General features: G+C 39.0%; 3 protein-coding genes and 1 long non-coding RNA gene across 8 annotated transcripts in view; 3 read left to right on the top strand and 1 right to left on the bottom strand.

Moving 5' to 3' along the window:
* Positions 1-1,186: 1,186 nt before the first annotated feature.
* LOC131780124 (uncharacterized) lies at positions 1,187-10,675 on the top strand. The gene is made up of 2 exons (XM_066162571.1): positions 1,187-1,350; positions 5,139-10,675. Exon 2 carries the CDS (start codon positions 5,180-5,182, stop codon positions 9,125-9,127), a length of 3,948 nt encoding a protein of 1,315 aa, XP_066018668.1. The 5' UTR covers positions 1,187-1,350; positions 5,139-5,179; the 3' UTR covers positions 9,128-10,675.
* A 4,541-nt stretch (positions 10,676-15,216) lies between these two features.
* On the bottom strand, positions 15,217-16,387 carry LOC131780123 (CX3C chemokine receptor 1-like). The gene has a single exon (XM_059096747.2). It carries the CDS (start codon positions 16,189-16,191, stop codon positions 15,217-15,219), a length of 975 nt encoding a protein of 324 aa, XP_058952730.2. The 5' UTR covers positions 16,192-16,387.
* Positions 16,388-20,979: 4,592 nt separating this feature from the next.
* LOC131780115 (type-2 angiotensin II receptor-like) lies at positions 20,980-23,068 on the top strand. The gene has a single exon (XM_059096739.2). The coding sequence runs from the start codon at positions 21,243-21,245 to the stop codon at positions 22,314-22,316; it is 1,074 nt and encodes a 357-aa protein (XP_058952722.2). The 5' UTR covers positions 20,980-21,242; the 3' UTR covers positions 22,317-23,068.
* Positions 23,069-26,544: 3,476 nt separating this feature from the next.
* LOC131780133 (uncharacterized) overlaps positions 26,545-26,941 on the top strand; it is a 9,727-nt gene continuing 9,330 nt past the window's right edge. For 4 of the 5 annotated variants that reach the window (XR_009339842.2, XR_010716693.1, XR_010716692.1 and 1 more), the window contains exon 1: positions 26,562-26,785. This is a non-coding gene — a long non-coding RNA (uncharacterized lncRNA). Of the gene's footprint in view, positions 26,786-26,941 lie in introns of all 5 variants that reach the window. The other variant, XR_010716694.1, reaches the window with a different exon arrangement.

The following is a 26,941-nucleotide window of genomic DNA, read 5'->3' as shown; positions in this document are numbered from 1 at the left end:
TGACGAAGGTATCAAGAGATTTAGATTCTTGACTGGATCTATTGTCGAAACTTAAGTTCGAGGTGAGCAGAGTATACGAGTCCTGATATTGCGCGAGAAATTAGACAAAGAATTGCAAATCAACGACTATTTCTCTGAAAGCTCAGACCTGAGCATTTGGACATTGGAACAAATTATGTAAATCTTGGTGGTGTATTTCACGCTAGAGGTGACCTCAAGGCGGCAAAAGAGCGATATAACTCGCGCTAAAGTACTTGAAAAAGGCTTGAACCAGAGCATGTTCCTTTTTGCAATCACTTACAATCATCTAGGGGCTACTCTTTATGGCCTTGGCGACCTGCAGGCGGCAAACGAGTCATGAACGTGCACTGGCCATTCGTCTGAAAAAGCTCGGGTCTAAGCATGTTGACGTGACAAATAGTTACAATAATCTTGGTACTGTGTACCATAACCTTGTGACCTGTAACGTGTAGAAGAATGTCATGATTGAACAATGCCTTATGTCTCAAAAAGCGCGAATCTGAGAATGTGGATGTGGTAAAGGAGCGTCTTGACCGTGCTGTGGCCATTCGTATGAAAAGGCCCGGACCTGAGAATCTTGATGTGGGGTTTAGTAACCATAATCTGGGTACGGTACATGGTGACCTGTAACAGGCAAGCAAAGGACGGTTACGATAAGGCTTTGAGCATTCTTTCACCCATGTATTTTCAACTCTTCCCTTTTGTCTCGCGCTTAGGGTTGTTGTTTCAACGTTTTGGCCCGAAGAATGCTCGACATTGTCACGAAACAGAACTTTGCGTGTCCACAGGAAATCGCGTGACCGTGCTATGGCCATTCATTGGAAAAGGCTCGGACCTGAGAATCTTGATGTGAGTTAGTAACCATAATCTGGGTAAGGTATATGGTGACCTGTAACAGGCAAGCAAAGGACGGTTACGATAAGGCTTTAAGCATTCTTTCGCCCATGTCTTTTCACCTCTTTGCTTTCGTCTCGCGCTGAGGCTCGTTGTTTCAACGTTTTGGCTCGAAGAATGCTTGACATTGTCACGCAACAGAACTTTACGTGTCCACAGGAAATTGCGTGAGCCGTTAATTTTCTTTTCATGTCACGCATACTTTCAAAACCAGCTTTCATAAGCTTCAATGGTTTTTCCTTCTGGTAAGTTTTAATTATAAACGGTTCCACGCACATTTAGAATAGGCTTCCAATAGACATACGTCATGTGACTTGAGCGTCTTCCGCTTTCGATTTTCGACTCTGGATGATTAGTGACAGGAATCTTTATTCTTTACTGTAGTGATAGTATTACAGCTTTGCAGTTCATCTCCGGAATATTTCGACACAGTAGGTACGATAAATATCATTGATTCACGTATATTACTGAAATAACATTTTACAATTGTTTATACATCATTAGGCAAACTTTGCGGAAGCGATTAAGTTACAGTAATAGGACTTAAAAGTGGCATGATGCTTAGTCATTGATGTTCTGTGTTACTTGGTGTTTGAAATAAGTAACTTTAAGTAAATTCCCTCTAAGTTCTATCGATTAGCGTTGCCATAAGATTCTTCTGGCACATACTGGCAAATGTGTTTTAGCAGCTCTCATTGCTGCGGAAATTAAGTTTGTTCTATCAAGTGCCAGTCTAGTAGAGGCTTTTTGTGTCCCAAAAGCATTGTGAGCCGTTGTGCATTGCAGTTCCCCCCAGATTCGCCTTTCTTATTTATTTCACTGAGAGAGTAAGACCACATTAGCAAAGATTTAGCCATGAGCCGAGGCGAGGAAGAGAGGAATTCGGAGGGGCTCTCTACCCGCGGCTGTTGCCGTTCTTAGCTTCCTTCGTCATTGTTATATTTATAGCGAATACTTGATGTTTGAATTCAGTCACGTTTGGTTATCGGATGTATTTCCTGTTTTACGAAAGACGCAGAGATAAGAGATCCAGAGATAGATGATGGAAACCAACAATGCCGGTTTGAATTTTGAATTAAGGTTTTTTTACTCATAAGTTTACTAAATTGTACAACATTCATCCGATTGGAACATTCTCGAACCCGAAATTCATCCGAGGGCGGATTCTATTATGTAAATTTGATTAACATGTATATTTTTTGCCTAATACTTCCGGTTGAGTCTATTTTTTTCGTTATTGTTGACATTATGTCTTTATCCTCGTCAAAGCGACGTAAAACCCTCCATATTGCATTACAAAAATAATAAAGTCAACAAACAATGTTATTTATCTACTTATCTACTGATATAAAACGAGCGTTTATCTTCTTAAGTCAACCATGTCCGTGCATTTCCACTTGTGAAACCCGTGCCATAAATTAACAGTTCAATGCGCTTAACTGCTCCAACACTTTTTGTGCTTATCGCAACCACTAGTAAAACGTACACGGAACGGCAGAGGCATGCTTGAACTTCTCCCCTTTAAACTTTATGCCGGAACTGATACTCGCAAAGTTAGATCATATCAGTATGATATTGAAGCTAGATAGTCTCTTTCGGGAAATTCAGAGGATTTTAACACATCGTATGCGGGACTTAAAAGGATTTTTTAGCTGACTTCAAATTACAGTTACGTATTTGCGCGATTGCGCTTAGTTATCCCAACACCGCCTCCACTATGGCATAGTCAGCGAGCAGCCACTGAATATGTCGGGTACTGGGTAGGCCCTTCACGAAAATGCATTTTGATCGGTATAACTTGGCTTAATGAGCATTTTTATTTTTACACTTATTTCAAAAGAAAATTGCTGTTTCATTTAGCATTTTCCGCCAATTTCATCTACATTTTTTGTCGCCAGGAGCATAATTTTGTTAGATTTGGGTGTTTTGACTCTGGTACTTCTGAAGACGTTTAGTAAACTTCAATTCTCCAAGCTCTGTACATATATGCCGTCTCTCCATTATAGTTGTTACTTGGAAAAACGCCTAGCCAGTCAGCGGTTAGTTTGCATAGGTTCTACCCACTCCTTGCTTAAATATCAAAACAAGAAGAAGGTCGCGAAGCAGAAAATAGGTAAGCCCCTGAGAGCGATATTAGGAACCACCGCTGGTAAATAGTTCGAAGATAAAAGTCCCCTTAATGCAACCATCTCCTGCTGCAGCAGGGAGAGTGTTCTTGATACTTAAGTCATCGCTCAACGAGAAACAGGGATGTGCCCTTGTCGACGACCTGCAAGCAAGTGTAATGTCGCAGCACAGTGAGCGATGAACGCATGCCATAAGTATAGAGTGTTCTCTCTATAGAGAGATATAAAAGTATAGAGTATTCCTCAAAGGACTAATTAATAGAGAGCTAACGTTGTGTAATATGATACCAGACACATTTGAGAAACATAAACAAGTGCTTTAGTTGAAGGCGTGAAATGAATCGAAAGATGTTTCCACTAAATTCAGTAAATGTAAAATTATTTTTTCCTTCAAAATAAAACAAAGACTTTTCAAACCAAAGGAGCATAAGTTAGCTGAGGTTGTTTGCGGGTTGCAACTGAAATGATTACGATTTATCACAACTTAGGCCGTCCTTCGACATGATCTGAACTCTACTCTACAGCCCTTTCCTTCCGACTGGGCTTTTTCCAAACTCACTCTTGTACAGTCTCGCTACTTACAATTACATATCAGCCCATCCATTGTTAAGTTTTCTTTTGCTTTGCCTTTAATTGTTTTTTCGCAAAGGAACCCTTACAACTCCTAATGAGAAGTTAAGAAACAAACGTTTTATTCAGAGTGATAATTTTTAATCAAAGGTTCAAGGTGAAAGGGGAGGGGTGGGTGAGGCAGTCGTTAGGTGTATCTGATCTCCCCATAATCACGAAAAACAACTTGTCATACCTCAAGTTCGAGTGAGACAATAATATAGACCCAAATTCTGCAAAATCCAGCGATGTGCCCTCAGTCAAATGTGCTTACGTATGCGTTAGCTCCGAGTTATACCGTGTAACAAGTCAACTGTGAGCCTAAGTCAAGTTCGGGTCACCAGTCAAGTTTGAGCCAACTTAACTTTTTTCCCTTTTAATAAAATCATAGCGATAGAAAATACATGATTAATGTAGCTTTTAAAAAAGAAGAGCTAAACAAAACAAACAAAAATCAAAGCCGTGCATTCAGTTGGTTGTTTACTCGGGTCAAATTTGTCTGAATTCCCGCATCATCAATTGTTACTTCAGTGGTGTTACCATGCTACAGAATTGTCGCGAAGTTTACGAAACGTTTCAAAGGCTGTTATTGTCCATCAAGACATATTAAAACACTAGTGAGAGCCACAACTGATGCTCACTACGAAGAAAATGGACTCGCGTTATTTTCAATGTCTTTTTCCAGGCACTGATGCAACACAGAATATATCATGCCTTATATATTTCTCGCTTGGCGTAACGACGTCTTGACAACTTTGTGATGCTTCGAAAATCTTGAAAAGTGAAGCCTGTATTTCATGAGTAAAACATGAAGAGTAGGACAAGATCATTCTGGTGAAACAAACGTCTCAGGGGAAAATTATATCTGTTCTTCACAATTTCGGCCTGGGTGGGAGAGAATCAGTTAATTTGTAGTGCTGTTTTTCAGTGGGAGCCCTGTAAATGCAACAAAATGGCGGTGGAGTGTGAGAAATATTGAGATTCTTTTTCGTACTCTAAGTCAGTTAAGACAGTTTGTCGTTGAAGTGGGACTTGTGCCTAAGGTGTGTGTAGTTAAAAGGGGTGGAATCATTGGGGACAACTCGAAGATGCCTGGAAATTTTTCCTTCTCTGATTGCAGCTATGAACCAGGGCAGGATTAACCCTCGCAAACGGCTGCGAAAAAGCTTAAAAATATGTGTTCTTGTACCCCTGGTACATCATTTCGACAAAGAAAATTGAAACCTTAAATCCTGAAAGGGAAAAAGCCAAGTTGACTCGAACTTGACTCGTGATATGGTATAACTCGGTAACTCTAGTTGTGCGGACTTAAGCCATATATTTGGAGAGAGCATCACTGCTGTAAGTTTAACTGTAACACTGACTCTCATTCTATAAAAAGCAAGAGTACTTAAATTTTTAGCACAGTTTAAGACAAAACAATTCAAAGGGCTTCTGAGCAATTTCTCTGCTCAGAAATGTTTAAAATTTCGTTTTCTTTCCTCAAAGGACAGTTACCGAACTTAACTGAGAAATCGTTCGAAGTGAGTATGGCCTCTTCAGTGAAATACAGTGAAGATCAACTAAACTACTTCAGGATTTGTTACGTTACCACTGACATCTTGACCGAGGGACTGCGAGAAATCTTCAAACAAGAATGGGATAGTCGATACAAGGCCACGCTAGGAGAATGGAAAGATGATCCCAAAAATGGACTGGATTTCTGGAATGGCGAATCGCTACGGAATCAAAAGAAGCATGCACGTCTATTAACAACCATGACTAAAGGCAATAGAGCTGACTGGGATTGCACCATGCTGTTTTATGCCATTCTTTTTTCCGATTGCATCCATAGTCTCAATCCAGTCGCCTGGTCAAATGTGGATAAACTCAGGCTGTTTCGGAACGAAGAGTTCGCTCATATCGCACGAGGTCGCCTCTCAGACGTAGAGTTTCAAAATGCGATTGGCAAAGTGGAAAATGCATTTTTAGCTCTCGGTCTTTCTACTGTGAAAATTCAAGACGTAAAAACCCAAACGTGTTTTCCCACAGAGCAGTTGATACATGTTTTGAAGAAGGTGGACGACCTCAAGCAGGAAGTTCAGGAAAAAGAAAGAGAAGTTCAGGAAAAAGAGAAAGAAGTTCGGGAGAAAGACAAAAATCTTCAAGAAAAAGAGAAAGCAATTCAGGAAAACAACAAGAAATTGCAGGAAAAAGGAAAGGAACTTCAGGAAAAAGAACAACAAAGGAAAGCCCTTGAAGAACAGTTAAACAGCGAGGCTTTTTCATTTTGCATTCTTCCTCCTAAGCCTTCTCATAATGTCGCAAATCGAGATTCCGATGTATCTAAGATAATTGAACAGTTAAAAGCGCTGAAAAATTCCACGGGATTAAGTTACTTGTACTTATCTGGAAACCCTGGAAGTGGTAAATCGCAGATTGCCTCACTTGTAGCCAACAATTTCTTTGACGAGGTCAAAGGAAGTACATCGTTTGTAATGACACTAAATGCTGAAAACTCTAAAACACTTATGGAATCGTACGCCACTTTCGCTCGACATCTGAAGTGCCCAGAATACGCTGTTACTAACACACTTATCTCCAAAGATTTGAGTATTGATGAGAAGATCAGAAGTCTAAGGACACTGATCAGCACGAAAATCGAGCTGTACTCATCGTGGCTACTGATAGTTGATAACGTCACCAACATGTCTCATCTGGATGGTAATTTACCTGATCCAGGAAATGGGCAATGCGCAAAGGGCCAGTTGTTGATAACAACACAGGACATCGCGTCTATCCCGCCGTCGGGCTCATTTATTCAACACATCCCAGTCAGCAAAGGTATGGAGCCTCATGAAGCCGGCTCTCTGTTGGAAATGCTTTCTGGTTTTAATGACCCAGAAATGGAAAAAGAGGTTGCTCGTGTATTAGACTACCAACCACTTGCCCTGGCAAGCGCTGCCACCTATGTGAGAGAAGTAAGAAAGAACAAATTAACTCCCAATTTTGGCTGGGATGACTTTCTAAAGAAATTGGACCAAGGGAAGAGAAGTACAACAGAAGCCATGCTCTCTGGAAGTAACCCAAGTTACAAAAAGTCCATGACTGCAGCCACAACACTTGCTGTTAAGAAGACGATCACAACGGATAAAGTTTTAGAGCACACTTTTCATTTTCTTTCTGTCTGTGCACCACATCCTTTGAGTCTAGACATTGTTGTAAATTATCTTAACAAAATGAATGAAGAGCTTAAAGATCCTGATATACTTGCTACGAGAATCTGCAAATGCTCTTTGCTGTTATTTGAAGAGGATGACAGCGGCGTCTACATGCGAGTGCACCAGATTGTCCATGACGTCATTAATGCTGTCATGAAAAATTTTGCCGAAAACAAAGTGCTTGAAGCCGTTGATGGGGCTATACTGTCATTCTACCAAGTTATAGGTCATGCCCTGGTTGAGGATGACTCACATGCTCTTATCAGAAGCAAGAACATTGTTCCTCATTTAGTCACATTGAGCGAGATAATCGATGGTCTCTTTTCAGAAGAGGGTATAACTGACGCTATAAAAGCCGGATCATCCACTCCTTATGACTACCGGAACTATTTCCAAACTCTTGGTCACACCTGCCAAAAACACTGTGAATTCCGATCAGCATTAAGGTACTTCAACGCAACGTTGAGACTAACTCAATGTGACGACGTGTTTGGTGACGAAGACATTGTAAACGCATATGGTTACATAGGTACTGCGCACCATGCCCTTGGTCACCTGCAGCAGGCGAAAGAATGTCATGATCGTGCACTTACCACTTGTCTGAAAAAGCTCGGACCTGAACATATCGAAGTGGCATATGGTTACGATAATCTGGGTGCTGTGCATCATGACCTTGGCGACCTGCAGCAGGCAAAAAAAAGTCACGATCGTGCACTGACCATTCGTCTTAAAAGGCTCGGACCTGAACATGTCGATGTGGCATACAGTTACAACAATCTGGGTACTGTACACTACGCCCTTGGTGACCTGTTGCAAGCAAAAGAATGTCATGATCGTGCACTTACCATTCGTCTGAGAAAGCTTGTACCCGAACATGTCAATGTGGCATATAGCTACAATAATCTGGGTGCTGTGCATCATGATCTTGGTGACCTACTGCAGGCAAAAGAATGTCATGATCGTGCTCTTGCCATTCGACTGAAAAAGCTCGGACCTGAACATGTCGATGTGGCAAATAGTTACAATAATCTGGGTGTTGTGCATCATGGTACTGGGGATCTGCAGCAAGCAAAAGAATGTCATGATCTTGCACTGACCATTCGTCTGAAAAAGCTCGGACCTGAACACGTCGATGTGGCGTATAGTTACGATAATCTGGGTACTGTGCACTATGCCCTTGGTGACCTGCCGCAGGCAAAAGAATGTCATGATCGTGCACTTGCCATTCGTCTGAAAACGCTCGGACCTGAACATGTCAATGTGGCAAATAGTTACGATAATCTGGGTACTGTGCACAATGCCCTTGGTGAACTACTGCAGGCAAAAGAATGTTATGATCGTGCACTTACCATTAATCTGAAAAAGCTCGAACCTGAACATGTCAATGTGGCATATAGTTACAATAATCTGGGCGCTGTGCATCATGATCTTGGTGACCTGCAGCAGGCGAAAGTATGTCATGATCGTGCACTTGCCATTCGTCTGAGAAACCTCGGACCTGAACATGTCAGTGTGGCATATAGTTACAATAATCTGGGTGCTGTGCATCATGATCTTGGTGACCTACAGCAGGCAAAAGAATGTCATGATCGTTCTCTTTCTATTCGTCTAAAAAGGCTCGGACCTGAACATATCAATGTGGCATATAGTTACAATAATCTGGGTACTGTGCATTATGGTCTTGGTGACCTGCGGCATGCAAAAGAATGCCATGATCGTGCACTTGCCATTCGACTCAAAAAGCTCGGACCTGAACATGTCGATGTGGCCTACAGTTACGATAATCTGGGTACTGTGCACTATGCCATTGGTGACCTGCAGCAGGCAAAAGAATGTCATGATCGTGCACTTACCATTCGACTGAAAAAGCTCGTACCTGAACATGTCATCGTGGCATATAGTTACAATAATCTGGGCGCTGTACATCATGATCTTGGCGATCTGCAGCAGGCAAAAGAATTTCATGATCGTGCACTTACCATTCGTCTGAAAAAGCTCGGACCTGAACATATCGATGTAGCAAACAGTTATAATAATCTGGGTGTTGTGTATCATGGTCTCGGGAACCTGATGCAGGCAAAAGAATATCATCATCGTGCACTTACCATTCGTCTGAAAAAGCTCGGACCTAAACATATAAATGTGGCAAATAGTTACAATAATCTGAGTGCTGTGCATCATGGTCTTGGGGACCTACAGCGGGCGAAAGAATGTCATGATCGTGCACTTGCCATTCGTCTGAAAATTCTCGGACTTGAACATGTCGATGTGGCATAGAGCAGGTAATTAAGTGTTATCAACTGAGTTAAAAACGTTAATTTGCCACCGTAAAGAGTGCAAAGGCTGACGTTTCGAGCCCAAAGGACAGCCCTTTGTCAGCCTTTTCACTCCTTACGGTGGCCAATTAACGTTTCAACTCAGTTGTTATCACTAAATTACCTGCTATACTCTCCCACCGACGCAGCACCACAATTTCTATAGAAACGTACCCCCTTTATTCGATGTGGCACTTAGTCACGACAATCTGGGTACTGTGCAGCATGCCGTTGGTGACCTGCAGTGGGAAAAGAGTATCAAGATCATGGACTGATTATCCGTCTGAAAAAGCTCGCACCAGAGGATAATGATGTGGTAACCGTGCAGAATAACTCACTGATGGTATAACGGAAAAGGGAGATTGGACGAACTTCTACCATATCTCACAGAGTCGGTTGTATGACATTCTGAATTAACTATGTATTTAGAATATAAACTCAAAAGTGCCAGACATGATACTTTTAGGACAGAACATCAATTTTTTGCCAGAAAACGAAATTTGTTGGAGAATAAGATACTACGGGAAAAAGGGAATTCCATAAATACCATAGCTAAGAGAAAATGAAAGGCTTTAAATTGTTTTACCAAATCCGTCTCCTATATCATTTTACCTTTCGTTAGGAAAGTTTTCAAATTTTACACAAATTAATACAAAAAAGGTAGCCTTATTTGAATTCCAATGACCAAAAATAGAAATAGTCAAAATAGGTTGCGAACCCTTTACACCCTAACATCAGTATCTATATTCTCCTTACTTTTCTCCATACATTTCAGGGGTGGATCCAGGATTTTGAGTGAGTAGTTTCCACCCGAGGACCCACTCCTGCTAGGGGGGTTCGGGGGCATACCCCCCCCCCCGAGAAAATTTGAAATTTGGAGCTCTCTAAAGGCCATTTCATGCATTTTTAGAAAATTTAATTGCCCCCAAAAGACTAAAAAAGCATGTAATCAAAAAGGCAAAAAACATTTATTTTTCTTGAAAGTACTACAGGAAACACTCTGATCTACAAATATTCCACCTTTAGCTACTGTGCAAACCAGTGTATATAGTGTTTTCAGGAAGGCCAAGTCATCACCAAGACTTTTCACACTGGAAAACATCACCTCCCAGTCAGGAAAATCAAGATGTGGAGAAAAAAAAACGAACCAAGTGTTAGTGTTTTTGATAACAAAAGAAAAACAAGCACAATTGATGATATAGTTTAAAGATTGATAATAAAAATCTACTTGCCTTTTTCATCCTTGGGACCACAGGCTTACCATCCATAAAGCCCTTCTCTCTCTCAAATTTCTTCTGTGTTGTGCTCCTATAATGAATGAAATGAATGAAACCCAGGCTCAATAAATCCAAATGTTTAGCAACACTAAAAACAACATTTCCTGAGCTGGCTTTTATTCATTTCATTTATAGGAGCACAACACAGAAAAGAATTTGAGAGAGAGAGAAGGGCTTTATGGATGGTTAGCCTGTGTTGGGAGCTGGAATTCAAAAAATAAAACAATTATTAGAAAAACATAAATTATAAGAATCATAAAATGATATACAAATTGAAGTAAAATGATAATTTGAAATAATACTAGCCTTCATCCTTGGGAATTGCTGTGAAGCTGGTTGAGTTCAGTGAAAATGTTTGTTAACCATTTAAGCTTAACATGAAAACCCAATGTCAATGTCAATGGAAAATCATCACAAGTAAAACAAAATAGAAAATAACCTTGAAATGAGTTGAAAAAAGTTATACAGGCACCAGTTTGAGCTTCTGTACTGTTCTCCATCAGTTTAAGGATTATGAGACTTAAAGGCCATAACCCAAACAGAACATAACTCACAAGTACTCTAGAAACAGCTGGTGCAAAAAATTATTACAAAATGTTTGCCATTCTCATTCTCCTAGGATGTAACTCAGCAAATAAATCTATTATACGTTCAAGGTCAAAATCCATGTCTCTGTGGGCATGCATCAGTGCCAATCCATTCAGTCTGTCCTGGGTCATTGTATTTCTCAAATAGTTCTTAAGATTCCGAAGGGAAGATATGGATCTCTCACAAGATGCAGATGAAATTGGAATTGTGATCAGGACTTTCAGCATGGAATAGATGTTGACATATGCATCTTTGTCAATATCCTTCAGTGTAGCCTCCAAACTGTCAGGAATAATATCTCCTCTGTTATCCCTCCCCTTCCACAATCTCTCCCATAACAAAAGCTCTGCCTGTAATTCTCTTGAAATCATTCATAGCAGTCATAGAAAAATTGTGAATTTCACAATTTCCTAGCGAGTGTTTGGTTAAGCGAGAAGCGGCCGAAGTCCAATTTGTGAGAGGAGACTTCAATAATTTGTCTAACTTATTAGCGTTTCGCCCACACTGAACTCCAAAACAAACACAAGCTAAACAAAATGCTCCATCGAAATATTTGGAGTAAGCTAGCCATGGAAATCTTTTCAGCCAGCCCGAGACAAACTTACGAGATTTTCCATTTTCCATTGACACGGGGAAATCAAAAAGCTCACCTGGTTTCCACACGTTTTCGACGAACTCCAGCTTCTGATGCGGCGAGTAGTTGTGGATCTCGTCGAAAACTAGGCCAATGTCGAAGGGAGAACAATCCTCCCTCCGACAAACAGGATCTCCGCGAGTCATAACACTAGTATTTTTTAAACGTTTAACAGTAAATTCCGTCGTTAACCCCTGAGCAAGTTCAAAAGAACTTGTATTGTAGGAGCAACGAAAGAGACCCGCTGGGGGAGGAACTGCCCTTTTTATACTTTGTCAGTAGTTTCCAAGGTAGTTTCCAAACACAACTAGCCAATCAGAAGAGTGTTTTGAGTGAGTTCCGATGACGAAATCTTTGCTAGCCAATCGTGAGGGGTTTTGACTGTGTTCCGCCTGTTATTGTCACCAAATAACAAGGACTTACACCCACCGGTTACGTAAAGATTGGCTCCACGAACATTTTCCGACGGCTTCCGACGGTTTCCGAGGTGTAATCGAAGCTCGAAAGGCCAGCGCGTGATCCGGAGCGCTCCCGAACGCCTCATGACCGCAATTATAACGAAATTAGTCATTCTAAACGTATTTTCTTTAATAAATAACTGTAAAACAGGAAGATGGTTTATTTCTGGAAGACGTTTAGTGATTTCCACAAAAGTATCAGTAGTTTCCAAAGGGAAATTAGAGTGTTTTCCAAAAGTACTTTTATCAACATTTAACTAGGTCGGAAAAAATTTGAGTGAGTTCCGGAAATCAGGTAAACTACCCTGGATCCACCCCTGCATTTCCTTTGGTACTGACAGGAGATTTGTTTCATCAATCAAAGCTTCTTAGGTTGGTGATCATTTTCTTCATTCTCGTGATCTTAATGAGATATTATTCAGCAGTATAACTGTAAAAAGAAATTAGATGCTGGTCACTCTTAGGGTGTAAAGGTTAAAACTATGGCAGAAGTCAGTCTTTTCATTATTCCACCTGATTTAAGTATGACTTGAGTGTACATAGGCTCGATTGTAAATAGCATGATGTAGGACTTCATTAACTATGCATCAGTGTCATTTGGTTGAAGTCCAAAACTTGTCAGTGATCTCTCCTCCCATATCCCTGTTGTCTGCTTCATCAGAAATCTTAGTTTTCCTCGCCAAACCCTCATGCTAATGAAGTAAACAGGAGGGATATTGTGTATATCGGTCTTCCTTTAAAATTTTTTCCCTTTTCAGCTATTTTGTAAACCAAGGGAAGTGTTGAAGGTTAAACTGATCCAAATTTTTTGTGGAAGAGAAGAGAGCATTTATCATGAAATTGTTCTAAATCATTTACTGAAAAAAAAAAATGTTTGAAAGTGATTATAATTACTTGGAGAATGCCAAAGTGAATTTGAAAAAACAAGTTATCATTCGGTGTAAGAAAATATTCTATTGTTCGATTGTCGAAGAAAATCCAGTTTTACTATGCTCCTTTCTGTGATTGGCCGAGAAACTGGCGTCACCTGCTCAACCAATCAGATGAAAAAAAAAGTCGAGTTGCTCGTGTTTTCCCGTGACTTAGTCTTCTTGTTTCTTCAAGTTAATTCCCGCTCCTTGTTTTTCTTAACCCTTGCGATTATTAACGTAAAAAAAGCAGGAAATATAAACACCCGAATAAACGTATTCGTTGTACATATTAACTTCATATACTTAGAGATCCTGAATGGAATTAATGAGTGCTATGAAAAGTCTTTGAAATGAATGGACTGTGCCGATGCTTTTTTGCATCTGAGATCAAACTATTTCATGAAAAGTTTTTCTTACTTTTCCTTTAAGAAAATTCAAACTCAATTTGATCGTAAATAGACCAGTCAGCTGGTAAAAATAAAATTTAAACTTTCCAGATTATATGAAATTAAAATTATTCTTTTTTCCTTCGACAACTAGTTGCTAGGGAATGGTGAGAGCTTAGTCCACAATGGGGGATAAAAAGCCGATTATTGCCGGAAAAATTAATTAGTAGTAACTATACCAATGCAGAAAATGCAAGGGGAAACACAAAAACCTCAATAATTTAATTGGAAACTTTTATGATCACAGTAACCGTGAATTTATGACGATTGTGAAAACTTGTGATCCGCCACGCAACGTTTGAAATTTTCTTACTTTCTGATCAACTGAAATCGCATTAACATTCGCGGTCTTATTTCATGACTAAAATTAATCGAGTCTGCTAACAGAAAATTTATGATGCCCAGAGGATAGTCTAAACAAACTGGTGTTATTACATTTTTGCTAAATGAGGCGGCAGGAAACAAATTTTGAAAGTGTAACAATTGTCTATAGGAAAAGCGAGCCGACGACTTTGCGATATGCGTTGAAAGTATTAAATCATTTACCTTAATCTGCGCAAACGACTAATTAAAAAAATTTGTCGGCCTCCGGATGTTTCGTTTAAAGATCTTTAGGTTTCGAGTGTATTTTTTTGCTACAAATATATTTCATTCCCTTGAAATGTCCTAAACTTTTTCACTAGTTTCTATAATCTTTCGCAAGAAGCTTTCCCTTGCTGTAAAATTTAGATGTTGAAAGAGCAAGACCACAGATTCCGTACCCACCTCTCCCTACCTGTTACTTGTGCACGGGTCTTAGTTTGATACGAAAGAACACGAACATGACAAAATAAGAGGGTGGTAGAGGGTCTATACGTGACACGTAAAAAAATCAGAAAATAAACACGTAACGTGCAAATTTTCAAGTGAGATTTGAAGTTATTCCTTTTAAATTCCTTACGGGTGAAATACTGTTTAAATACGGCCCCCCCCCCCCCCCCCCGTTGCCCTCCTCTGTTAAACTTCCTCCTTATCTGGAGTTTCCAGATTAGGGCAGAAATCTATTCGTAGTATCATGGTCAAATCATAATGATTGTTATCCTGATTACTACAGTTGGCTGTTGTAGGCGCCGATAGCCACAAAACGTTTTCACGATTAAACTTTTCCTCGGCAAGGATTCAGCTTTAGTCGGTTTAAATATAAAAACAGAGAGAGTGGGTAGATTCTCTTTCGTTTTAATTAATCATTTTGAACTACCGGTTTAAAAAATGCCCGTGATTTTCTTTCAAACCTCCGAAACATTGTGGGAGGTATTTTCTAATATCTTTTACAAAGGAACTGACACGAAGCTCAAAACGATAAAAATGGTCTGACAAAACGAGATGAATAGAATTCAGTTTCTAAGATTTTCAGACATAATTACGATTACTTTGCAAATTAAAGTAAACTTTACATAATTTGCATATCAGCATATCTTCAGCGTGTAAGATTTTGTAAAGGCTTGACAGAATTCTTATGTTATCATATGGGTACGGTAATTAAGGAAACGCTGAGAGAAATTAAAGAAAATACAGAGCTTAAAATTCAGGCAATAACCGCATGGATTCAAACTGGTATAGTAAAAGCCTGTATCCAACACGGACTCCACTTTGCTAGCACAGCTGGCAGCTGTAAATGAGGTATGAATACCCTTTTTTGAATACTTGTTTTCATTTTAGAATTCTTTGTTTATATACAATAAAGCATAAAACAATCTCTTAATACAGAGAATTCACAGTAGAATTGTCCCCAGTGTCAACTGCAGCCATTAGCCCACATCTACAAGTTAGAAACCTCTTTATACACAGCCTGAAATGTGTGCTGTAAAAACTATAAATGAAAGGGTTTGCCGCAGCAGAAGCTATGGTTAGTAACTGGCTTAGTCTCCAAATTAATTCCCCTTCATACCAGTTAAAATAACGAAGTGTTCGAGTGAAAACGAAAGGAGACCAAAACGCGAAAAAGACTATCGTGACTACTCCCAACATTCGACTAGCTTTTCTTTGGCGCGCTCGCATTGAAAGAGCGATTTGTTGATTTGGTGCGACCTGCGATTTAAAAACGCGTTTGATCTTCAACTGCGTCCATATCATTATTAAAAGAGGAGTAAAGAATAGTATAACCCCGGTTAAACTGTAATAAATTCGCCTTCCGAGGTGCGACCATGCGTCGTTTAAACAGCGTATGACGCTGTTACCATTTGAAGTTTCTTCCGTCAAATTGTACGCGTAGAGAAGAGGGGAGCATAGCAGTATGGCCAGACTCCACACGATTATGGAGCGAGATCGTCTTTCTTTGACTCGCTGAATGCGCGATTTTATCCGTAAATCCGAGATTGACTTAACCCTCTCGCGGCTGATTGCTATAAGAGTGAGTATACCAGCGGAGTAGCATAACTCGACAAGAAATCCCTGAAGTTTGCACAAAATGGCTCCTGAGGTCCACTCGTAGAGAATCGCGTAAACAGCATCAAAAATCGTCAACTGCGTGAAAAGGAGGTCCGCAATGGCAAGATTGGCGATGTAAAGATTGAAAAATGCTGTGCGAGTAGGTTGAAAGGCTGTGTTTCGACTATTTTTAGCGCAGATATACAACACCACTACGTTCCCTAAACTCGAGGTTGAATACACTACAATGTAAAAACACATGAAGAATATTCCCATGAGTGAGTTCAATGATAAACCGTTTGCCATTTCCTCTTGGACTGTAGAATTTGGTGTGAAATATGGTTCTACAGTAGAATTTGCTACATCCAACTGAATTATTTTGTGATGCTGGTAAATTAACAGGCGGAATTCATCAACACAAGGAGGTCTTAGGAGGGCCAGCAATGACGTAAACAGCAATCAAAATGCTCGAATATCAGTTTGAAATTCTAGTTCCTCTGTCTTTACTGTTGACGCTTTCCGCGGAGAATCATGATATCATTCAAGTGTCATAAAAATTTAAACACAGACTATAACATTTTTGTAACAATGATAAAAAATTCTGATAGGTTAATGATTGCAGTATTTTCTGAATGACACCTGTCGTCTCAGAGTAAATGAAAGTTGTTGGAAAATGGCATCGGCGTACAGATTTTTAAGTCTACGTCAGTATAAATTCGAATGTTTGTTTACGCACTAAAACAAAGATTGACAAAGATAGCTACTTTTCGTATAAATAGGAAATACATAGTAATAAATAACATTTGAAACGGCGCAGAGAGTACGAAAACCAGTTTCAACCCAATCTCTTGGTCGTGACCACCCTAAAGTAAAAATAGAAAAACAGATGTCTTGCAAACTCGTTATGGTAATTAATTATTTGTAAAGTAAAGAAAGAATAGCTGATTATCTCGCGCGATATTTTGTCATCCCACCATTTGCGGAGACTAGCGAATGGGATAAAGGTTTAACGCTTTTCTTTTACCTACTTAAAGAGAACAAAAGCAAGCCATTTTGTTAAATTTATTACCCTTTCGCTGACAGTGAAAAATCAAAAAAGTTAATCAGAGGTTTCGCATTTGGTGCAAAGTTCTTTCGTAAGTGGCTCAGTTCTGCACATGCTACCATACAAGATTTTCTCACCGACTGGGAAAAAAAGGATGTTAATTATTTATTTATGCACTTTAAACAAACGGAATAGATGTCAAGCTTTGACTTGAAATCTAAATAAATTGCACTGATAACCTTCGAAAAAGAACAAGAAAATTGGGGAACAGAAGTTGCTCGTGAACTGTTGACCCCTTCCAATTTTTTAGTCTTGAACAAAATTATTTTTGGAAACATGATTGCTTTGGTAAGCCGGACATATGAGATCCGGCTGCTATTTGACTGGTTCAAATACTGCTTGCGTCACGTCAGTACGCAGTTATCAAAAAATGTATATTTGCTTTTATCCAGAACTGTTTTGGTTACGCTGGCGGCAAGTGATTACTTCTTTCTTTATTCGACAATCAAATACGAAATGTTTCTTGACACGATGCATGTTCCCTTTTGGTCGCAATTTCGGAAGGTAAATCTTGATTTAGATTCTGGATTGTGGACTCAGGTTAGAGTCGGAGTCCGATAGCTTCGGTGCCCTAGTGGAGAAGGATTGTAATGGCACCAAAATCACAAACCACATTTGAATAACTCACGTCTAAAGTTAAAACTTTCATAATAAAGACCACATCTAGTTTCTGCTGACAGGAGTGAAAAAAATGAACGATAATAAACAATGTGATGTAGTTTAACAAGCATTAAATTTGCTTTGTTTCCAAGGAAATCCCATGTCGCTTTGTTCCATACTGTTCTGTTCTCTCGATGAAGAACAGAAGATGTATTGCATGGGTGGTTTAATTTCGAACTTCTACGTACCCCTACTATTAATGGACTCTCAAGATTTCACTCGCCTCTTTATTTTTAGTGCATTAGGCTTTCGAAGCATCCTTTATCAATACTTTAATCTGATAATTTTTTCGCGATTATTTTTCTTAAAAACACATCAACATTACAATCATATTCTATCAGTCAGCTTTCGAGCAATATTCATCTCGCGCAAAAGCACATGCTTCTGTCTCACACGCGTACGGTAACCGTAGTGATGAGTTTTCATATCGATATAGAAATCAGTCGGTTACGAATTTCAAATCCTAAAGAGTACCATTCTTCGACGAAATTAAAATTCATGGCCAGGATATCCCGTCGTTCCATTTTATCCCAACAGCTCAAGTACTAGCAATTCATCTCATATACACATTTCAATATAGATATTGTCGTTAAGACCGAGAGAACAATCCAGTGTTTGCAAAATATAATTATTTTTATGTTGATAGACGATCTTATCTGGTGTTAACTAAAGGGCGTATCGAAAAAAATATTGTAAATCCACATCCACTTAAGTGTCTGATAGGGGTCAAGTTTAATATAATTAAGGGCAATTGCTCTTCTACCAAGAGGTAATTATCAAACGGAAGAAGACTACGTTTCTAGCAAACTTGACACTAGACATACATCATTCATCGAGCAGGTGATGAGAATAGACAAACTTATCATCTTGATAGAACACTAAATTCTCCTAACTAATTTACAGATGAATATATATTAACTAGAAGGGAAAATTACTAATCAGATCTTAGCGGTTTCTACAAGAAAAAAGTGAAGGAGCAATATAATTTATGAATGGAACCGAACTGGACACTCGGGTCCGACTTTCAAGTGCTTCAATCCGCCTTCGCCTTGTTGTCCCGTGTTCCAGTTTGCAAAGGACTTAAAAGCAGTATCGTTCTCTTTTTTTTCTACGTGGGCTTGTTCCGGTGTAATTTCGATAAGTTTAGAGCATTTCGATTATAACAGCTGGTATTTTGAAAATCACAGACACGGAAAACATATCTCTGTGTAATTAGATACCGATCGATCACAATGGACTTTGCAGCTCCTTGTAATTAAGTCCCGAGAACAAACTGGGACAGAGCAAGTGAGTGAGACAGACAGAAGTGTTAGGCGGCCATAATTGGTCTGGGGCTTTGGAAGTCCTTTGGAGCAAACATTGGGGCGCTTATATTGAGGGAGCCGCGTGGGAGGTCCCTGTATTTGTTCCTCCCTGGCGCCCTCAAAACTTCTTCCATAAAGAGCTTGCAACTGGTTAATGAGTAAGTATTAACCACTGTTTGTGGAAAGAGAATGGTTACTGATGGAAGGACGCCTTTTGCTAACAATGATATATAGATAACTTTATGCCTCTCAAGTAGAGGGCGATTGAATATTGGCTGGGACTTAACTTGTTCAATCATGGTCAATACATAGGCTAAAAAACAAGCCACTGCTCGAGAATTAGATCATGGCAATCCTCTCGGATACGGGAAAACCGGAAAGCAGCGAGATGCGAAATCGTGCCCAGTCTTCGCCTCAACGCATGATCTGCTTTATATCATGGCCAACAGATTACTTATCAGGCGTCAAAGAAACATTTTATTATTTCTTTATATCAAAATATCTTTCCAACACATTACAAATGTTATCATAATATATGATATTGAAAGTTTGCTTGTTTAGGATTCACGTCGGTTCAACATACCTCATGCAGTGTAAAGTCACGCTCATGGAATTTGTGGTGATGGGGTTTTGTCTCGAAGTTTAGTCCTGATTTCTCAAATGTAATTCAACCCCCCCCCCTCGATCAAACTTTGGTACAACTGTGCCTTTTAAATACTGTAATTAAAAGCCCCAAAATGAATTAGGACGGGACCTTTTGGGCACGTATGAAAAGAGGATTTTGACAGCCACTATCGTCAGATAAGTTTAATAATTAACAACTCCATAGGCTACCTAAGCCTATCAAAACAATGTCTATTCTTTTTGGAAATGTTTTTTTCCTCTATCTGCATTTTTAAGATTTTTCTTTATGATGCTTCTTTGTCTCCTTCGTAGTCAAATATTTAGTCACAGCATGCGTTCGTAATCTCTGTAATTCAGAGACGCACGAAAATCAGTTTCTCAAATGATTGCTTCAGGTCAGATTGAACCAGCTGTATATCAACAAACTACTATGATTGGAAAAATACAAAACTCACATAAATGCAGAAATAAACAAAAGGAAAAAACAAAACCTAGAAGGGGAAAAGTAAGACTAATTATAAAGGTTAGATAACAATCTTAACCATAATTCATTGCATTGATTCGCTAATCAAGATTATATTGGCTGCCAACTTTAAATATCCTTAGGAAAAGATCTTCAGGTAGTTGATTTTCTCGCACAAATATGATTGATTTATCAGTCGTCAAATGATATTTCTTACTGTTTTGCTTATTTGTTACGTTCTTTCTGATGGGCTCTTGAAAAGGACAGACATCTAATATTCAAGCCTGTTACGTGCTCACCCACGCGCTATGCCATGACTCAGCTTAAGCCACGATTACGTGACATACTCAAGAATTTCTCTCGTGTTTATTTTGCTGTAAGCCCTTTGTGGCTTTTTGAAGTTTAAAAATAAGTCATTCAGCTTTATTGGTAGTGTAGGACGCTCTTAGAAATTCCATTGGGCTTTCTTGCAATGATTCCTTCGTATTTCAAATAGATTTGCTTGTCGCCAGTAATCAAAGTGCGTGACGGACATTGTTATAATGGTGTCACTCCGTAATAAACATTTGAAAATAGTGACTTCCGGAAAACAACTTGAAGGTTGTGTTTGTCTCGACCTCTGTGTTAACTTTTGAAAAACAAGCCTCTTGTGTACTTCTACGAAGAAAACAGAGGACGGAACGTTGTCGAAATATATTATGAGGAAGTCTAAAATATAAAGATTTTGTGTGGGCTGAAGCTAAAAGATTGACATAGACTTGTTGACGTCTTGTTTAGCTACTAGAAATCACTAGCCATACATCCGGTCACGAACTCCACACCACAATGGCTGTGATTTTGAGGGCAGACGCGCCGCGCCTTTATTACATCGTGTGTCTAAGGGCTCTACGACCATCCAATCACAGCGCAGTGCCCAAGAGAGCGTGGAGAAATACATGAGCAGGAAATTGCAAATTCAGAGTGTTGTGGTCAGTGCGTTGTTAATTAGCAGAGAGGCAGTGCAACAGAAATACGAATCAACTAGTTGCGTTTTTCCGCTTGATAACAAACTGTTGTGTTTGATTGCTTTACTAGACCTTTGGTACTCAACAGAGGCTTGACAGAAATTTGAAAGTGGTGAAATATCCCTAAAGGGCCTTGGAGTAGCACCTGGCGTTTAAAAATTTAGCAGCTGGCGTTTTGGAAATCTAGCACTTTGAGAATGGCAGCAAATGACAGCTCAGAGATGAACAGCACTTTAAAACCCTCTGTTGTGGATGAAGAATATCCCTTACCGCTGGTTATAGGATATGTCATCTTGTATGTTGTTTTCTTCACATTCGCCTTCTTTGGAAACATTATGGCACTGCTGACATGCTACAAGAAATACCGCACATCACAATCAATTCTTCTCTGTTACATCTCGAGTTTAGCGCTTGCAGATCTTTTGTTTGCCATTCTCTCCATTTTTGACACCGTCTACTTCTTTCTGGGTGACTGGCCCGGTGGCAATCCCGTGTGCAAAATTCAAGGGACTCTAATCGAGATATCGTACTCCGCATCAATACTAACCTTAGTAGCAATCAGTTATGAAAGATCGCGATCTGTCACATCGACAAGTCTGGCCAGAAATCGCGGTATCGAGCAACGCACCATAGTCATAAAAATTGTGTGGATTGTGTCGGTTATTTTATGCGCACCTTTATTTTACGGGTACGCGACGAAAGAAGTGAACGGTGTGCAGCTCTGTTTGAACACTAACTGGGGTGACAGCGGGAGGCAAACCTACTATATCCTTCAAGCAGTTTTCATATTCATTTGCCCTTTAGTTTTCATGATTTGGGCGCATACGAAAATTTTGCGCGTTCTGCAAACGCACGTCAAGAACACTTCAGGAGTGGGATCCGTCGAGTCAAAACAACACAAAGTAACGAAGATGTTAGCTGTAGTGACCCTGGTCTTTTTTTGCTGTTGGTCTCCGTTCATCATCGTTCGCGCACTGCGCTACTTTTACGTCTACGAGGGAAACGAACTGTGGAAACTCACGCAACTGATCATATTTGGAAATTCGGCAGCCAATCCAATTTTGTACTGCTTCTACAGCGGACAGTTCCGAAGATCTTTTAAAGAGATTATCAGATGTAAATTTGAATTTGAAAGTCGACGTAAAAGTCGCACCAAAAGTCATTCGACCTTCGCTTTGCACAACGTCCGTCATAACAGCGTAAAAAGAACCGCTGCGATAGAAATGCATCGTGATTTGACGCTGAACAGCTCCACTACGGATTTTCAGTAGAAATAGAAGATCTCATGTCTTCATACTAATCTTCTAGCCTTTGAAAACAGTTTTCCCGACCGTCCAGAGAGAACAGTTTTCTGTGCGTTTGCTGGGAAATATTTCAAGAACTCCCACTCATAAACAATTCTTTGTAAGAGCACGGTGACCCTGTATCTCTCACCTGGTGGTTCGAGCATCTTCATCAGAAAAACTACTCTTTATTTCAAAACTATTAGAGAATATCAGTAGGGGTCGAGACCTCTTATTGCGCGTTATATTGAAGTTTAGATCTCAGATCAAAACAAAGTTATCCACATGGATCATGTCGTTTCAATTGTTGAATACTAAACGACCGGATCTAGCAATTACAACGCAATTTCCGTCCCATATTTCATGACCATGTAAAAAATTTATTGCTCATCATAAGCAAGAAAGATGTAATAATACTATACCGTCGCTTTCCTTCACATCATACAAGCAAATGAAATTTCGCGAACAGAAGTTCATTTATGTTTTAGGATAATATATTAAGATTGATTTTTTTTTTCTTAAAGGGCCTGCTGGTTGCGGCAAAAGAAAATATGCATTATATGTCAATATAATTTTCTAGAATATCATCTGCTGATTGCTAATTTAATCAACTCCTTTCATCTGAAAATATGGATACCGTGATAAGATATTGTTGGTTTTTTTGGATTTTGATTTACTTTGACATTGCTGACACATATGCCGACGTCATCTGTGAAAAAAATAAACAAATACAAGATGTATGGAATGAATCCTCTCTTTTTTGTTTTCAAAGAAATCTTACACCCATTAGTAGGAATGAAAACTTTAACAATTTAAATTTTATGCAGTGATGCGTGTTACCTCATCGAAACACTTTGTTTAGCATATATTGCGCCGTCCTAATGCCGGCTAAAAAAAAGCACTTCTCATGAAAATTTGCCCTTGGATTTGGACGAACTAACTGGTAAAGGGTATTACAACTGACTGCACATGTACCAATGTCAACCGACTTTGATGATATAATCAAAGTGCTCTGTGAGCAAACTCGTGAATTGACACACGATTTTTTGGATTATGTTTTAATGTTATCTGGTTTAGGGAATTTTGTGGTTGATTGTCGTATCTAGAGTACGAGCAGTAGTTCAGTGTTCGCTAATGTAGCAAAGAAACAAAGTAACGTTGGGATAAGAAGGCATTACAAATGAAATGATCATGCTATTGCATTTGACAAGGGTGGATGATGTCATGTGTTTTAAACGTATTTCATTTTCGTATTTCGGATTTTCAGTAGAAATAGAAGATCTCATGTCTTCATACTAATCTTCTAGCCTTTGAAAACAGTTTTCCCGACCGTCCAGAGAGAACAGTTTTCTGTGCGTTTGCTGGGAAATATTTCAAGAACTCCCACTCATAAACAATTCTTTGTAAGAGCACGGTGACCCTGTATCTCTCACCTGGTGGTTCGAGCATCTTCATCAGAAAAACTACTCTTTATTTCAAAACTATTAGAGAATATCAGTAGGGGTCGAGACCTCTTATTGCGCGTTATATTGAAGTTTAGATCTCAGATCAAAACAAAGTTATCCACATGGATCATGTCGTTTCAATTGTTGAATACTAAACGACCGGATCTAGCAATTACAACGCAATTTCCGTCCCATATTTCATGACCATGTAAAAAATTTATTGCTCATCATAAGCAAGAAAGATGTAATAATACTATACCGTCGCTTTCCTTCACATCATACAAGCAAATGAAATTTCGCGAACAGAAGTTCATTTATGTTTTAGGATAATATATTAAGATTGATTTTTTTTTTCTTAAAGGGCCTGCTGGTTGCGGCAAAAGAAAATATGCATTATATGTCAATATAATTTTCTAGAATATCATCTGCTGATTGCTAATTTAATCAACTCCTTTCATCTGAAAATATGGATACCGTGATAAGATATTGTTGGTTTTTTTGGATTTTGATTTACTTTGACATTGCTGACACATATGCCGACGTCATCTGTGAAAAAAATAAACAAATACAAGATGTATGGAATGAATCCTCTCTTTTTGTTTTCAAAGAAATCTTACACCCATTAGTAGGAATGAAAACTTTAACAATTTAAATTTTATGCAGTGATGCGTGTTACCTCATCGAAACACTTTGTTTAGCATATATTGCGCCGTCCTAATGCCGGCTAAAAAAAAGCACTTCTCATGAAAATTTGCCCTTGGATTTGGACGAACTAACTGGTAAAGGGTATTACAACTGACTGCACATGTACCAATGTCAACCGACTTTGATGATATAATCAAAGTGCTCTGTGAGCAAACTCGTGAATTGACACACGATTTTTTGGATTATGTTTTAATGTTATCTGGTTTAGGGAATTTTGTGGTTGATTGTCGTATCTAGAGTACGAGCAGTAGTTCAGTGTTCGCTAATGTAGCAAAGAAACAAAGTAACGTTGGGATAAGAAGGCATTACAAATGAAATGATCATGCTATTGCATTTGACAAGGGTGGATGATGTCATGTGTTTTAAACGTATTTCATTTCTGTTTCTGGTTCAAAAGAAAAGGTTGAAAGAAAACGTGGGTGAAAAGTGAAATTTACTGTCTATCATTGTAAATATTAGAAAATCAAGGCAATGCTGTCTTAATGAAAACATTAACGATTCCCTCTTTGTCTAATGAGACAAACGGGAACGAGTTTTGAGTAATATAACTAAGCTAAGACTGCCACCGTCATTTTGGATCTCCGCCTGGGTAGATTTTAGTCACGTGCAAGGCAACGTATAATCAGTAACAAGATAGAATTTTATTTCAGGCCTATTTATCAATTTTGTGGTGTATGACTTTCGCATTTTAGTTCGTAATATGTATTTTGAATCTTCAAATTGTCTTGAAACTTAAAAGAAAATTGTTCTTTAAAAATTCACTGAAAATCGGTAGCTAAAATTGTTTGTTTAGGTGTTATTTGATTTTCGTGTTAACTTGTAATTTCGTTAGTCGCCGGCATCTTTTGTTGCTTCGCAGAGGAAAAACACACGATACGAAACGTAATGATCGATTTTGTCCTCAATCTCACGCCGTCACAGAAAAAGCCTTTGAACATCTGTAAACTCCGAGCGCTTCGCAGTAAGTGATATTTTCAATTAATCTTCGGGTTGTTTTCGAGTTAAAGGATTGTCAAGTACAATTTTATGAAAAACGAAGGTTGTTCTGTTATTTCAGTGTGAATCCTTGCATGCTGCCAGTCGCTGGCGCCGCTTGTTGAAACTAAAACGAAAAAAAAAAACTCTTTTCAACCAATCGAGCAGGCGAGCGAGTGCCATTCCCCACATCGTATCTACTACTCGCTTTTGCGCATGTGCGCAATTAACGAGTTAAAAATTATATTGTTTCTTCTTCAGTCATTCTCAGTTAGTCTAAAGGAGCCCTGTAAGTCATTTCATAGAAACATCATTTAAAATAATTTAACATTCACTCGCAAAACCCAGGAAGAGTCTCATGAAACGCAAGAACTAACTAGGGAAATCGGTTTTGCCTGGAAACAAGCATGCTCTTTTATTTTTATTTTCAACCTTTTTTGAAATTTTACTCTGTTGGTTTTCTCACCTGCAGATGGTTTTAGCTCTGTTTCAAGAAATCTAGTGGTGTCCTTTAAGATAGTAAGCATTGAGGTAAAAAAAAAAAAAAACGTAAAAACGTATATCAAAACTTTTTAAGTTCTTGTCTGTGAACTACTCTCGCTCCCGAGGTCCTGATCTCGAGCTAAATATTTCCCTGTCCGGCCCTCTTTGTAAATCAATAGATATATAGTGGTTATAGTACGTGAATTGCTGTCGGGCCGCACATCTGATTATAAACTGACGAGAATAATAGGAAAAATGCCACTACAGCTCTTTGTAGTGTTTTTTCCCCTTTTTCACTCTCGCTTTTTCCCCGTTTTTGTCTACAAATCGCGGATCGATTACACCAAGATCTTGGTACTTTTACCTTTTGCCCTTGCGAGTCTGGCTGTGATGTGCAAATGATAAAATGTTTTAACCGAAGTGCAGATGCAGAAAGGAAAGAAATGGGCAAATGAAAAATTGGCTTTTTCGGTAGTAACCCCGAAGAATGCAGCTATAAATTCTCGTGCTGTTTCCGTCGCCAAGCGAAGGTTCTGCGCTTTTCGTCGGGAAATCGTTTCATGACTAAACTTCCCAGCGATCCGTGCGTGACGGTTCTTCAACTTTGTCGCCATGTTGTGCGGAGGTTGTAGGAAACGTTGGTAATTGAAATTGCCGTTTGATATGTTTTTTTACTTTTATTTTTGTTTATCTATTTATTTAAAGCCGACTTAATCAGTGTTCGTACCTCCTATTTGATTTTGGTCATCTCACTTAAATTCATTGCCGGCCATAGCCCAGGATCATGTAGCAAATCGCTCCTACGTCGGATCGGAGGAAACAAGATGTGTTTACGCCCAATATGGTCAGGTAGGCTCATTTCTTATCAGGAAAATCTTCAGCTCAAAGTGACATCGGATGATAAGGATTTTTTTCACGTTGATCTAAGTTTAAAAGAAAGGGTACTAATTTTCTATGCAGAAGCTTTTTCTGTATTGTTATACGAGGATTGCGTGACGTTTCAAA

The sequence above is a fragment of the Pocillopora verrucosa genome, chromosome 2 (assembly GCF_036669915.1).
Source record: "Pocillopora verrucosa isolate sample1 chromosome 2, ASM3666991v2, whole genome shotgun sequence".
NCBI classification, from domain to species: Eukaryota; Metazoa; Cnidaria; class Anthozoa; order Scleractinia; family Pocilloporidae; genus Pocillopora; species Pocillopora verrucosa.
The sequence above is the reverse complement of the archived record's forward strand: the minus strand, read 5'-3'. Positions and strand labels throughout refer to the sequence as shown.

Coding starts and splice junctions, on each gene's coding strand:
- LOC131780115 (XM_059096739.2), top strand. CDS start 21,243: ATGGCAGCAAATGACAGCTCAGAGATGAACAGCACTTTAAAACCCTCT.
- LOC131780123 (XM_059096747.2), bottom strand. CDS start 16,191: ATGGCAAACGGTTTATCATTGAACTCACTCATGGGAATATTCTTCATG.
- LOC131780124 (XM_066162571.1), top strand. CDS start 5,180: ATGGCCTCTTCAGTGAAATACAGTGAAGATCAACTAAACTACTTCAGG.